Raw genomic sequence first — 14,917 nt, 5'->3', positions numbered from 1 at the left:
TTACTGAAGAGTATTCAGTATCAGTCATCAACCTAAACCTTGCTAAAACTCTTTTAACTGAAAAGGTTGTAACAGTTTGTGTTTCAAGTTTCTTTTTCAAAAATAGCCTATAGGTGTATTCCCCTCCCCCCCACACCTATTCGAGACCCTCCGGACCTAACAATAATCTAAGCATGTCAACTCCACTTGTGGCAACTATGTCAATTTCCACATATGGCTACCGGGTTGAAAGAGAAATCAAAGTTGTGATCACGATTTTGAAATAAAAAAAATGGGCTGGAATATCTCGTTTGTTTAGCCGACTTGGAAGAGCAGCACATCGCTGGTTCTAACAATAATTTCACTGGTTGAACACGAAAAAGACAGAGTTCAATCAGACTAGGGGGGAGTAGCTGATGAGTAGTAAAATATGCACCAGCGTGGTGCACCCGTGTAAGCTTACCCTTGGCAGCCTAGCCTTGGTAGTCTTCCCGTGGAGACTTAGCCTTGACAACGTAGTTATGGCGTTCCACCTGTGTCAAAGTCCACCCGTGGAAGCGCACCTTGGACAACTAAGCTAAGAAGTCCATTTAGACAGCTATGACAAAGTCCATCTGTGTTAAAATCCACCGTTGACATCCAAGGGCGCCGAATTCCACCTGTTGCAGCTTCCAGCCATGTCAACTTCCACCCTTGCATATTTCCAGCCAGATAGTCTCCAACCGTGTCAACGCCCCCCTTGGATTTCCAGTTGTGTCGACAACTCGGGCCTAGTTACACTGTTTAATAGGCTTTAGGGCTAAGCCCACTTAGTCACTTATAAATAGGGCTCTCGTGTATAAAATTAGGGGGATTTTGGATTCATTTTGATTATTGCACCTTGTAAATGTAACTCCACACGAAATATAGTGAAATTACTCGGGTGACCTCCGTGGATGTAGATCATTATGATCGAACCAAGTAAATCTTCGTATTCTTTATAGTTTTATTTATTCCGTCGATTCTAGTTTCATCAATATGTATTTGCAAAGTAGTTCTATTTTGAATAAACATGCCCAAGTGGTCAAGTCGACGTCATGCATTGGTGGTCGACGCACGAGGACATTCCCATTCTCTCCATTACGGCGAATGAGCTATTTGTCGTTCTGGCCTCCACGATCTCGGTTGAGCAAACATTTTGCATTGGTGGGCTCGTGTTATACGAAAGAAGAAGTAATATGAATACTCGAAACATGGAGGCCACCATATTGCTTGATGATTAGTCCAAAGCCGAAATAAGAGCTCAAGAGAACCAATGAGATCAAGCCGGCGATAGTCCAAATGATGAGGTCACCGAATTCGATAGATTTGACACCGATGGTTTGATGATTAGAAGTCGTGCCAAGCCGAATAAGTAAGTTAAGGTAAGAGAACTACATGAGCTTTGATTCTTCATTATTCAATAAAGATACGTAGGAGTATTAAAATTGAGCTCAAGCCCTTTTATTCAATTTTTTCCCCCTTATCATTTTATTTTCTAAAATGTGATTTTCTTCCTTTATTTATTTTTAGAATTAGTTGTTAGTCTTAGTAGTTTAGTTTACTATTTCAATATTGTAATTTATTTGTATATGTAATTTTTTTTAATTTTTTTATTTTTTACTTTCAATTCAATAAAAATGCAACTTTTATTATATTTTGATTATAAATGTGTTACTCCCTCCGTCCCAATAGTAATGTCCCACTTTCTTTTTTGGGTCGTCTCAATAGTAATGTCTCATTCTCTTTTTGGCAATATATTCTCTCTCTATACCTAATATTTAAATAATTTCCACCAACTCACTTTATCTACTTTTTACACATTTCTTAATCTCCGTGCCGGAAAGTTATGGGGCACCACTATTAGGACGGAGGGAGTATAATTTTATTTCGCCTACAATTTATAGTATTTATTCAACAATTTCATTACATAATGTATTAAATAATGTTATTTCATAATAAAAATATACACAATAAAATAAAAAAATCGCCGATTCGGCCCTTAAACCGACGGTTTCAAGCCCGGCCCGCAACAACCAGTTCAAGGCCCAAAACCAGCCCATATCCACCTCTTCACGGGCCGGTTATGGTTCACCTTCCCAACAATTCCCAACCCATGGACATCACTAATGTCTGTAATGTTGCTCTTGCTAGTATGCAGTGATAATATAGAGTGAAGGGTGAATTTAGTGAATTCGCACACCAAAAGGTTTCTCGAGTTGTATGTTGCGTTATTACATGCGACATGCTCCACTTAGGAATTATGGAACTCCATATGATCTATATTTTCTAAGAAACAAATGCTTCTTGCTGTCAATCCTCAATTATTAATCTCAACCTGTCTTTGCCTTGGCCTTATTATCGAGCTCGTCAAGTACACTCCAAAGCTTCGAGTCTTCGTAGTCTTTGATGAGAAGAGATGGCTTCGCTTCCATCAGTAGTTCCGCTGGGTTCCTTGTCGTCAAGCCGAAAGTTTTTACCCCAGCTGCAACCCCGGCTTTTATTCCTGAGACAGAATCCTGAACATGCAGCGACCGGTGGTTACGAAGCTACGAAAGGATAACTAACGGAGAAATTGAGTGAATCAATGAGTAAACAAGAACCTCGAATATACATGTGTGCTCCTTTGACACCTTGAGCAATTCAAGTGCCTTCAAATAGGGATCCGGGAATGGTTTTGCATGTTCGCAGTCACTTCCAAGAATAACAGCTTCAAAGAAATCTGATAGTCCAAGCAATGAGATCATCAACTCTGCATTTTCTTTAGGAGCGTTTGTGACAGCAGCTCGCTTCAATCCATGATCTTCAATCCACTTCTTGAGTTTATATAAGCCTTTGACCGGTTCTATTTTCTCCTTAACAATCCTGTATCACACTCAAAGCAGAGAGTCAGTGTAAGGCTAAAAAAGTGTAGCATTCTTTCTGGTTGTTAAACAGGAAAGGAAGGAACCTTCTGAACATTGCTTCTTTGTCTTCAAGAAATTTCACACCCCTCTCATGATCGTTTGGGAAAAGGATAGAGGCAATATCTTCATTGTGTTTCCCAGCAATATTTACTACAAAATATTCCTCGGTAATTGGAACACCACCATTGAAGCCAATCTGTTGAAAGGATGTGTCAATTAGAAGTGCAAAGAGATGATGGTCCTTGATTGAAGTGGCATACCCAATAAGACAAATGATATCACAAGCAAATCTCACAGAAATGGATTAATTAGATTTAAGAATATTCCTACCTCTTGAAGCATCTCACGAAAGGCGTAATAATGAAGGGGGTCTGTGTCGCACAATGTGCCATCAACGTCAAATAGTACCGCCTCAAGTGGAGCAAGTTGCAGCAGAGAACAAGTTCTGATAGAAAACAAGAGAACATTAGGTTCTTTACTCTTGAAACAAAATTGGGTAAGAAATAACCAATTGATAAAATCAAAAGTTAATATAACCAAATGGAAATTCATGGCACAAAATATGACAGCAACTTATCTATAATTGAATCTCTAGCATCTCAGTTACACGCAACTTATTACCTTGATGGTCATGATAATAAACCAATTACTTTAATTGATGATCATTTACCTGTTAACTACTTATACCACACAGCTAGGTTATGCAAATAAAAAACCACAATCAGTTGATTCTTTTAGGTGCAATGATCATGTATCTCAGCATTGCTTCAAGCATGCACTCAGATAAGAATGTTTTTTAGCACTTTTCCGAATCAAATTAAATCGGATAACTTCACCAAATAAGCCATGAACAATCTATCTGAATTTAGATCAATCTTCTTGTGCATTTGGTGCTAACAATGCAGCAAGACTAAGGAGGCCTGCAATAGCGTTTTAGGAGACAATTAACCAGGCAGAGTGGTTAGTGAAGACATTCAAGCAGCTCAGAAAGTTCTGTTATATGTTAGCTTGTGCAGATTACAGAGGAGTTTATGAGCTAAGTAAAATACATGGATACATTTCTCTCTAAAAAAATTACATCCATACAGAGCCATTTATTACATAAATTCTGAGAAGACATAAATATTCTGAGACAACGAAAAGGATCTTTGATGAATATGGTCTGGTTAATCCATATCATAAGAGAGATTGATGCTACAACTATGTTTTGCATGCACAGAGAGGCACATATGTCGGTATATGTTATTTCATATGGCTTCCAAGGAAACAAATGGAAATTGTTTACAACTACACTTGCAAGAGATAATACATGTCTTAAGAGAGCTCTTAACAAGATTCAGATAATTCCAAATGGTCTTTAATTTGCGAAAAAGAATGTTACAGTGATGCTAATTTGTAAATCTAGCTTATTATTTACAGAGTCTTCATCCAAATGGAGCAATCGAATCTACTAAATGTTACATGTCATGAACTACACAAGACACATTATCCATCGTATATTTGCAAAAATACATATTCTTACTTTTTCTATTATATGCAAATGAACAGCGTAGAATCCACAAATCATATTGCCTTTTGTCACTATGAGTTCCCAGAGACTTCAAAAATGAGATCAAATCTATCCTAAATCAAGCAAATGTCGATCTCCACAATCGCAAAAAGGGCAATATCATACCAGAACGGCAGGTAACATTAAATTTGATTCGATTTCAGAAACAGAAATTAACGAATTCCGTCGATTTACATATAGAGGCGAGAAATGAGGCTCGACGCCACATCCTGGCCTAAATTTTAGCCTCGGAAGCAATTGAATAAGCGATTTCTTCACCAAATGCATGACAAAATAGAGAAAAAATCCATAAACAAACAACGATGATGCAGAGATGGAATGCTATTTGAAGACGAAAATAAATGAAGAAGTATTTACCCATCAGCAGAAGTGATCGTCATCTTGCAATGGCAGTGAAGGTTTGTAGTTTGTTGGAGTCGTGTGATTTTTCGATTTTCCGATGCCAAAATGCCTTTCTATTTTGGATTCTGGCTTTACTATATATATGTGTGTGTTGAGTGCTGAGCGAATATCCTTTATTGGATGCACTTTCACGTGTCAAAGTAGCCATCTAAATTTCTTCAGCGAATTTTCGTGGAGGCTACAACGTAACGTCATGATTCGAGGAGAAACATTATAGGAATATAATTAAACGTTATTTTAAATAAATAAAGATAAATATTAAATAAAATTAAAATATAAGAAAATATGAATTATTTTTAAAAAACAATTCACACCCATTATTCAATAAATAACTTAAATTTAAAATTATTTTTTCAACTTTATATTTTCAATAGCTGAACCACCAATTAAAATTTATTAATTGATAATGAGTATAATTATATAAATTAATCAAAAATCAAAATTAAGTATAAATGATACTCCCTCCGTCCCACGAATCTTGAGTCACTTTTCTTTTTCGGCCGTCCCACGAATCTTGAGTCATTTCCTTATATGGCAAAAAAAATTCTCTTTATTTACTTTTTCACTTTTTCACCTACCACACTTAACATACTAAATACTATTTTCTTAATTCTCGTGCCAAAACGAATTGACTCAAGATTCGCGGGACGGAGGGAGTAATTAATATCAGTTATGTATCTTATAGATATTTTAATATGTACAAAATCTTCTATTTGCATATAGTTTAAAGTATTTTTTTGAATAAATATTCAAATAATATTTATTTAGTTAGTTTGTTTAAATATAAATTCCAAAAATAAAGTTCATTCAGCCTTGAGGACATCCGATGGATGAACACTCTCTATGTTACATTCACTCCGTCCCACAAGAATGTAAAACGTTTTCCATCTTCATCTATCCTATAAGAATGTATAAATTTTTTCATCTTCATCTGTCCCATAAGAGCATCCACAGTGGGTGACCCGATAGCCCCCACTCGAGTCACCCACTGCAGAAGGCCATGACTCGAGGCTGCCCCGATTTATCGGATGTGGCCTGATGTGCTTTGGGGCGGGCGCATGCTGTGCACGCGCGTGAATTAAAAAAAATCAAATTTTGAAAAATCGGCCGTTGCTGATTTTTAATTTTTTTTTTCGGTCATTCGACCGTTCTAATTTTTTTTCTTCATTTCTTCTTTATATACTCTTCTCCTTCTTCCATCTTCTTCTATCTTCTCCTATCAATTTCTCTTAAAAAAATGGATCCACGCAATCCCAATTGGTACGACTCAAATTGGGTTCCCGACCTCTCCGGCGGAGACGATTATCATCCCGATTTGGCGGGTATCAACTTGGAGGAGGAACCTCGTCCAAGCGGCGAAGAGGAGCCACCGCCCGCCTACAGTGCGTCAAAGCCTAAGAAAGGAGGGCGGCGGAAGGCTATGGCCTTCCAAGAGAAGGTGCCGGCTCCTATGTCGGAGGAAGAAAGGGCAACTCGGCACACCTACACCCTCGAGGAGACGGACCTTATTGTCCGTGTTTGGGCAGAGGAGACCAACGATGCCGTTCAGGGTGTCGATCAAAAGGGAGAGGCCTACTGGAGCCGGATTCTAGAGCGGGTAAACTCCATCCTCGGCGTCACCTTCAAACCCCGCCAAATAAAGGGACACTTCGCCCGAGTGGCGGCGGAGGTGAAGTTGTGAGAAAATGTTTAGGTGGAGGTGATGCAGCCCAAGGTTCGTTCGTGCAAGACCCGGGAGATGATGAAGTTGGTGAGTTGGACTTACGTGCAAGGGGTCGAAGAAGATTGAAGATTTTATTTATTTTGCATTTATTCATTATTTTCGAATTTTAATTAGTAATGGCCTTGTTTGGCTGAATTAGTTTTTTTTTTTTAAATTAGGGTGTGATTAGGTTTAGTTGTTTCCTTATTAGACCAGGTCTCTTTATTTTTCGCCTATATATAGGGCTCTTGTGGTGGACGAAAATTCAGCCTTTGATTTATTAAAATTTGTGAGTTTATTTCTCTCTTGAGAGTTTTTGAATTCCTCTTGAAATTCCAAGAGAATTCATCTATCGGCATAACGACGAGTCAACCAACTCTCGTCGGGTGTCATTCATCGTCCCCAAGTTGCTGCGTCAACGTCACGTTGGGGTATAGGGAATTTGGTGAAGTATAATTGAACGGGTATAGATTTAATCGGCATATTGTCATTGGATTTCGAATTATACCTAGTGTTGCTTGGGAAACGAGAGAGAAAAGTAAGGTTGAAAGCACAAAAATCCGATTGCTGTTATATTGCAAGTGAAGATAGCGTAAGTTTACAAGGTACGTGCTCATGGCTATTTATAGATTACACGTTAAGGGTAAAAAAGTAATTTCATTGCTGGAACATGCGCCTTGCGTGGTCGATGGGGCATTATGGTAATTTTTCCCTCAAATGGGAGATTTTCCCGTTCTTTTGGTGATTTCTCTGGATAAGACCATTTCTCTAGCGAGAATGGCTTCTCTGGTGCAGACCGTTTCTCTGATAAGGCTTGTTTCTCTGACGACACCCGTTCCTCTGGCAAAGTCCGTTCCTCTAGTGAGGTTCGTCCATCTGATAAAGCTCATTCCCTTGCTCTGCATATATTACTCCTCATCAGAATTCATTCGCCTATATCATTCCGTGGGTTAGATTCAAAAGTTTTGGGATTCCATAATCTATCGTTCATTATCAAGTCTTCCGCTTGCGTGTTCGTTTGAACGGTCTGACAATGATCGTATCATTTGGCACCAAAGCTACGTTTCGTATCCAGGTTTCGTTTTCTATCTTCGTGTCAAGGGTAGACGTTTTCTAGGGTTTTCTGCGTTTTCCGTTCTGTCCTACATAATATGTTATTTCTGTGTTTTAGGGTTAGACGTTTAGAGTTTCAGTTCTTATCTTTTTTCGTGTTTCCATATATATCTTTCGTGTTTCCGTTCTGTCATATATCCCATATATCGTCTGTGTTTTCCATATTATTCAAATTAGGGTTTCTGCATTTTCTGTGATTAGGGTTTCCATATTCTGCTATATCTCTGTTCGAATTCGTTTTAGAGCAATCCATAGGGTTTCCGTGTTCTGCCATATATCATAATACTTATCTTACACGTCCATACACATCCATATACATCCATACTTCATATTTTCGTTTGGTTATTGATATTTACAGAATATTCAATTCGTGATTAGGGAGAGAAAAAAAATAAAGAAATTTTCAGAAATCGTTGTTATACAATTTTGTTCCTTTCATTCCTTGGGTCGTATAGAGTCTTTTGGGACAGTTTCTGCGAACACTTTTTCCGAATTTTGATTAAATCTCGTAGTGTTTTCTGGGTTCCTTGAGTCATGTAGTCTGTTGGGCCAGTTTCTGCCTACACTTTTTCCGACTTTTGTTTGTGCCTCATAGTGTTTTTCGGGTTCCTTGGGTAGTATAGAGCGTGTTGAGATAGTGTCTGTGCAACACGTTTTTGAGTTTTCAATTTTCGTTTCTTCGTGTCTTTTGTCTTCGTTGGGTAGTCTAGATCCTTTAGAGTCAGTTTTGTTGCTGTGGTGATCTTGTGGGACGTTCTTTTGGTGGTTCGTTTGTTATTGTTGGTGTTGAGTTCAGCTGGTAGATTGAGAGAATTCGATTCCTTGAGGGAGAATTTGAGTGGAAAAAGGCAAGAGTGGTGAGACTATTAGAGTGAAAAGAGCCATTGATTTTAGTGATACACGAGTGCTTGTGAGGTGGTGAGGTCCTTTTATTTTACTAACCGTTTATTGTTTATGTGTTAATATGTCAAAGAAAGATGAGTATGTTTCAGGTACGGAGGATCATACTGTTATTGATCCAAAGACGAAGTTCATAATGAAGGCACTTCGATCAGAATTGGGCAATATTCTGAGATCCAAGTTGGAAGGGGTGCATGAAAGGATCGACCAGATTGAGCAGTCTCACTCCAAAGAGATCAATTTCACTCGAGGAGGAGGCCGAGCCAGCGATAGACGAGGCCGTGGTGGTAAAAGATGTCGATTCCACTATCGTCAATATGAGGAGCATGGAGACGATACAAATTTTGGTGAGGAAGAGGATTGGCATCGAGATGGCAGTAGGACTTGGCAAGATAACAATCTGAGCAACATCAAGATGTACATTCCCTTTTTCCAAGGGAAAAATGATCCAGAATTGTATCTTGAATGGGAGAGAAAGGCGGAGCTTCTGTTTGACTGCCACAGCTATTCAGAGCTCAAGAAGGTGAAGCTGGCTGCGATAGAGTTTTCAGATTATGCACTTGTGTGGTGGGATTAGATGGTGACGAGTAAGAAGAGAAACGGTGAGCCACCTATTCAGACTTGACATGAGATTAAGGTTGTGATGAGGAAGCGTTTTGTGCCTAATCATTACTACCGTGAGCTTTTCAACAAGTTGCATAATTTGAAGTATGGCAGTAGGATCGTAGATGAGTACTACAAGAAGTTGGAGGTTGCCATAATTCGAGCCAATGTTGTGGAGGAACGGGAGGCGACTATGGCGAGATTCCTAGCTGGTTTGCATTGGGATATTCGTGATAAGGTGGAGTTGCAGCACACTGTTGAGTTAGAGGATATGGTCCACATGACCATCAAGATAGAGAATCAACTCAAGAGGAGGGGCAACAACAACAGCAACTAGAGACAGAATCGGGGCAATTGGAGGCCATCCCAACCAGTTTCTAGTGGTTCCTCGTCAATAGGGAACCAATGGGAGAATGAGACGCCGCCGAGAGATGACAAGAAACAGTTCTTTAGATCTTGAACAGAGGGTTTGAATTCTACAAATCTGGCAGTTTCTGATGGTCGAAATCGAGATAAGAAGTGCTTTAAGTGTCAAGGATTTGGGCATATTATGAGTGAGTGTCCGAATAGGAGATTTATGATCATGAGAGATGATGGCGAAGTTGTGACTGATGGAGATGAGACCGATCCGAAAATCCCAGTTTTGGAAAATGTCGACTATGAAGAGGAGATTGAGGAGATTTTCACACCTGCTGGACAGCTGATGGTAGCTAGGAGAGCTTTGAGTGTTCACACTCAATCCGATGAGAGCGCTCAACGGGAGAATCTCTTTCACACGAGATGTCTTGTTCAAGACAAGGTGTGCAGCGTGATCATCGATAGAGAAAGTTGCTCGAAGAGCCATGGTGGAGAGATTGGGGCTGACCGAGGTGAAGCACCCAAGCCGTACCGATTGCAGTGGCTGAATGAGACCGGCGTCATCAAAGTTACGAGGCAAGTGAAGGTTCTTTTTAGCATTGGAAAGTATGAGGATGAGGTGTTGTGTGATGTGATTCCCATGCAAGCGAGCCATATCTTGTTGGGGTGACCGTGGCAGTTTGATCGACATGTGACTTATGATGGTTTCATCAACAAATATTCATTTGAATACAAGTAGAAGAATGTGTCGCTTGTTCCGCTCACTCCTCGACAAGTTTATGAGGATCAAGTGCAATTGCAAAAGGAGGCAGAGAAGGTGAATTCCAAGGAGCAACCCGTAGTTAACAACGAGAGTAGATTGATGCATAAGTCTCTTCTTGCAAGGACTAGTGATTGGAAGTAGGCCATGAAGGAGGAAAGGCCGATCATTGAGTTGTTGGCCAAGGGGCGCGCGAGAAAGAGTTTGAAAGTGTTTGAACCTCGTGCTTGGGAATGGTTGCATATGTGCAAGGATAGGTTTCCTTTTGATGTAGATGACGACTTGGATTTGAGGATAAATCCTCTTCAAGAGGAGGGGAATGATGCAGCCCAAAGTTCGTTTGTGCAAGACCCGGGAGATGATAGAGTTGGTGAGTTGGACTTACGTGCAAGGGGTCAAAGAAGATTGAAGATTTTATTTATTTTGCATTTAATTATTATTTTTGAATTTTAATTAGTAAGGGCCTTGTTTGGCTGAATTAGTTTTTTTTTCGAAAGGTTTGATTAGGTTTAGTTGTTTCCTTATTAGAGTAGGTCTCTTTATTTTTCGCCTATATATAGGGCTCTTGTGGTGGACGAAAATTCAGCCTTTGATTTATTAAAATTTGTGAGTTTATTTCTCTCTTGAGAGTTTTCGAATTCCTCTTGAAATTCCAAGAGAATTCATTTATCGGCGTAACGACGAGTCAACCAACCCTCGTCGGGTGTCATTCATCATCCCAGAGTTGCTGCGTCAACATCACGTTGGGGTATAGAGAATTCATTTGCCTATATCATTATGTGGGTTAGATTCAGAGGTTTTGAAATTTCATAATCTATCATTCGTTATCAAGTCTTCCGCTTGCGTGTTCGTTTGAACGGTCTGACAAGGATCGTATCAGGAGGTTTGCGTGAAGTGGCCTTCCGGTCATTCCGACGACATGCTCCAACAGAAGGCCCAAGTCATCTTCCAAGGTAGGAGCCCCACTTCTGGCCCCTTCAACTATTGGAATGCATGGAGGATGCTCCGAATCAACCGGAGGTTCAAGTCCATGTACCTGGAGGGCGACGTCCATTCCTCCAAGAGGACGAAGACTTCGGAGATGGGCGACTTCACCACCTTGGTGTCGGGCGAGGAGATCACGTCTTCCCGGCCAAGGCGACGAAGGCGGCGGTGAGAGCGACTGATCACTAAATTATTAGCAACAAATTACCGCAACTAACACGGTGCAATTGCAGCACAAAATCAGTAACCGAGTATCGTATCCACAGAGACTATTATAACGAATTACTCTAAGTAATCCTAATTAAACTATAGTAATATTCAGGCAACGAAAGGTAGAGATTGGTTGACGTAAATTAAAACGCAAATAGAAACTAATAAAAATACGTAGATAAATTCAAATATGGAAAACTCTGACCCTAGGGATGTATTTTCACCAATCAACTACATGCATTCAACCTATTGATTCAATTACCAATTTTAATCCAACCCTGATGAAAGATCACTATATTATCCACAAGCGTCTCTAACGACCACCTATGAACGTAGATTAATTAATCCCTTTTCACATTCAAGACTCCAAGGAATAAATTAACTCCCAATAGCACATAAAGAATAGCTTCCTATAGCTTCACCTATCGCATTCAAGACACAAGGCTAACACTATATCATGCATTCCTGAATCGGCTGAACAATTATCGCATTCAAGACTCAAACTGAACAGCTAGACATGTAAATCATTGATCAGATAATTCACAAGAGATTAAGCACCAGGAATCATGAATCATAAGTTGGAGGGCAAATTGATATCAATAAATCAAAAACACATAATCAATCAGCTATATACAAACCCTAGGTTCAGATTAAAGAACTAGCCAAACATACTAAAATAAATCATAAACATAATTAAAAAGAACACAATTGAAAGAACTGAATTAAATAAAACTCTGAATAAAACAATTGTAGCGGCTTGAATCTTCAATCTTGTGGAAATCCAATCCAAGCTGTAAAAACTGGAAAACAATAATAATCTAAAGCTATAAAACTGAAATATGAAAATTGAGAACTGAAAAACTAAAGCTGGGAACCCTGAATAGGTACAAGAAAGACCTATATATAGTGTCAGGGTAAAACTACAGAGTTTGAGCTCGAAAAGGACTTTAAAAACGAAATAAAACGTAAAAAGGCGGGCTGACGGCGATCGCACGGCGGGCACCCGGCGGTCGCCGGATTCTTCACGTTTTTCCTTCATTACGCGGCGGGCGCCAGGCGGGCGCCGCCTGATCGCCAGCCACGCCGATTTCTCAGCGGGCTGCGCGGCGGTCTCCGGCTGGGTCGCCGGCTGCTGCACAATTTTCCTTCTTCAGGCGGCGGTTGCCGCCCGGTCGCCGCGGGGTCGCCGCCGTTTCGCTGCTGCGCGCGACTTTCATGTTTTGGTCATAACTTTCTCGTCCGAACTCCGATTTATGATCCATTTACGCTCACGAACTCGTATCGAGACAATCTACAACTTCTATTTCAGATAAGGTTTCCAAATTCGAACTCAATAAACCTGAAATTTCCTTGAAAGTTCGAATAAGAATCATGTTTCAAAAGATAAAGCAAATTAAGCATAAAACAATCATCCAACACTCAGTTTCCTATAAAATAACATCATATGAACACTAAAAACCATGGAAACATGAGTGTTATCAACTCCCCCAAACTTAAGCCATTGTTCGTCCTCGAATAATGGGAAGAATAAAATCAATAACACGAATGGGTAAGAAATCTAGTTCATCGATGCCTCCGAATAATAAAGAATGATAAAATTCTCAAATCCTCAATAATTAAGCACAAAATTCACCAATAAACACAACCTATTGTAAAATCAACCTTGACATTCCAAACAATTGAATCTCACAAGGTACGTGTATCACTCAACTCTCAATTTGATGGAATATATAGGACGTGTATGCTCTCATCGAATTCAATGCAATGCAGATCTCTTACCATAGGCTTGCCAATCGTCTACAATCTCCATCGCTAAAAGTGTGCCAGGACTAAGATCAAAAAGGTCTTTTTATTCGGGTTATAATGTAGGGACATTGGTTAAGGTAGGGAAATATAGGCTAAGTGACTCAAATAGATCAAGAACACCAACCTTATAGCTTCACTAATCAAGCATGGAATAAATTCCATCTTCCACCCAACTATATCACCATAATCAACACAACTCAAGGGATTTAATCATCACAAAACAGAACTAAACACTCTTTTATGCTCTCCATTTATTTCCAACACACAAAGTCGATTTTCTAACAAATTTCTCAATATACACTCGACTTTATAATTTTTTCTCTTTCTTTTTCTTTTCTTTTTTTTTCTTTTTTTTTTCTTTCCATAACTTTTCTAGAGCTCATAAGAGTAAATAGTAACACAAAATCATCCCTTCTTCTTCACAACCCACTATGAATATTCACCACATAAAGATTCCCATATACTTCATCACCCCCTATCATCCAGCTAAAGAATAAAAGCTAAATAGGCTCAAAGTGGATAACAAAGGATAATTTTTTTTCAAGGACAGTGTTTGGGATAATAAAGTGGCTAACAAAAGATGGCCTAAAATCATCTCCTAATCCTGGGCACAACAGCAACCTCGACACAGAAACCATGGCAAGTTCTAGAAGATCACCACATGCAATGACAAAACTCACAACAAAGAATAAACTGTGTATTATAAACAGTTATGGCTCAAAATCTCACAGGTTTATTCAACGTCCAAAAATCAAGGTTAAAATCACTCTAGAATTATGCAAATTAGTTCCAATTATGCTCAAATCATCAAAGAAAATCAAATTCCAATTTTTTTTTCACAGAAATCATCATTGGCATCTTACCAGAAATCTAATGGAGCAATAAACATCTCAAAACAAAAACACACACCACCAACCAAGCAGGATAAAACAAGAAAGCTAACAAAAAGATAAAAGTGATACACATATCTACTCTCACCCCCCTCCCCCAAACTTATTACAGAACATAAGTTCGAAAATAAGTTTGGAGGGATGATGATATGTGTGTCACTACTCACAGAAACACATGCTCCATGGTAGTGGTATGAACAAGGCGCGAGTTCCCGCATCTTCTAGGCTCAACACTGCACTAAACAAAGAAAACAAAGAAACAAAAAGAAACTAAACGAAAGGAAAACAAAACAAAGAAAAAGGTTGGGTTACCTCCCAACAAGTGCTTAATTTAACGTCTAGAGCTCGACGATACCTCAAAAACTCATGGAGGTCGGAAACAGCACTCTAACCATTGGAAAGCTTTTCTACTCTTAGGTGCCCTCTCCACCAAAACACTTTTCTTGGCTCGGACATCCTCCACAAGCATTGCCCCCTTTTCATTCTTATTCCGAAAAATCCGGAATTTCACTTTCTTCTTCTTGGGGGTATTGGTTTTCAAAGACCCCCCATCATACTCCAAAAACAAACACTTCTCAAAAGTCAGAACTTCTTTTGGTTCTTGAGTTTTTTTCTTGGCTTCAAACTTGGGGAGCTCATTCTTCTCAACCTCTTCATCCTCCAAATTTGCTAGAAAACTGTCAGCCAAATTAATCATTTCATTCTGGGGAACTTCCT

At 39.3% G+C, this 14,917-nt stretch overlaps 1 protein-coding gene across 1 annotated transcript; it reads right to left on the bottom strand.

Moving 5' to 3' along the window:
* Window positions 1-2,166: 2,166 nt before the first annotated feature.
* On the bottom strand, window positions 2,167-5,035 carry LOC130992779 (haloacid dehalogenase-like hydrolase domain-containing protein Sgpp). Its single transcript, XM_057917534.1, has 5 exons — window positions 4,831-5,035; window positions 3,234-3,348; window positions 2,948-3,099; window positions 2,601-2,862; window positions 2,167-2,516 (listed from the first exon to the last, which is right to left on the bottom strand). The coding sequence occupies exons 1-5, from the start codon at window positions 4,851-4,853 to the stop codon at window positions 2,331-2,333; spliced, it is 738 nt and encodes a 245-aa protein (XP_057773517.1). The 5' UTR covers window positions 4,854-5,035; the 3' UTR covers window positions 2,167-2,330.
* Between the last annotated feature and the right edge of the window lie 9,882 nt (window positions 5,036-14,917).

Source organism: Salvia miltiorrhiza, chromosome 7 (assembly GCF_028751815.1).
Source record: "Salvia miltiorrhiza cultivar Shanhuang (shh) chromosome 7, IMPLAD_Smil_shh, whole genome shotgun sequence".
In the NCBI taxonomy this organism is placed as follows: domain Eukaryota; kingdom Viridiplantae; phylum Streptophyta; class Magnoliopsida; order Lamiales; family Lamiaceae; genus Salvia; species Salvia miltiorrhiza.
Note: the sequence above shows the minus strand (reverse complement) of the source record. Positions and strands in the feature narration are given on the sequence as shown.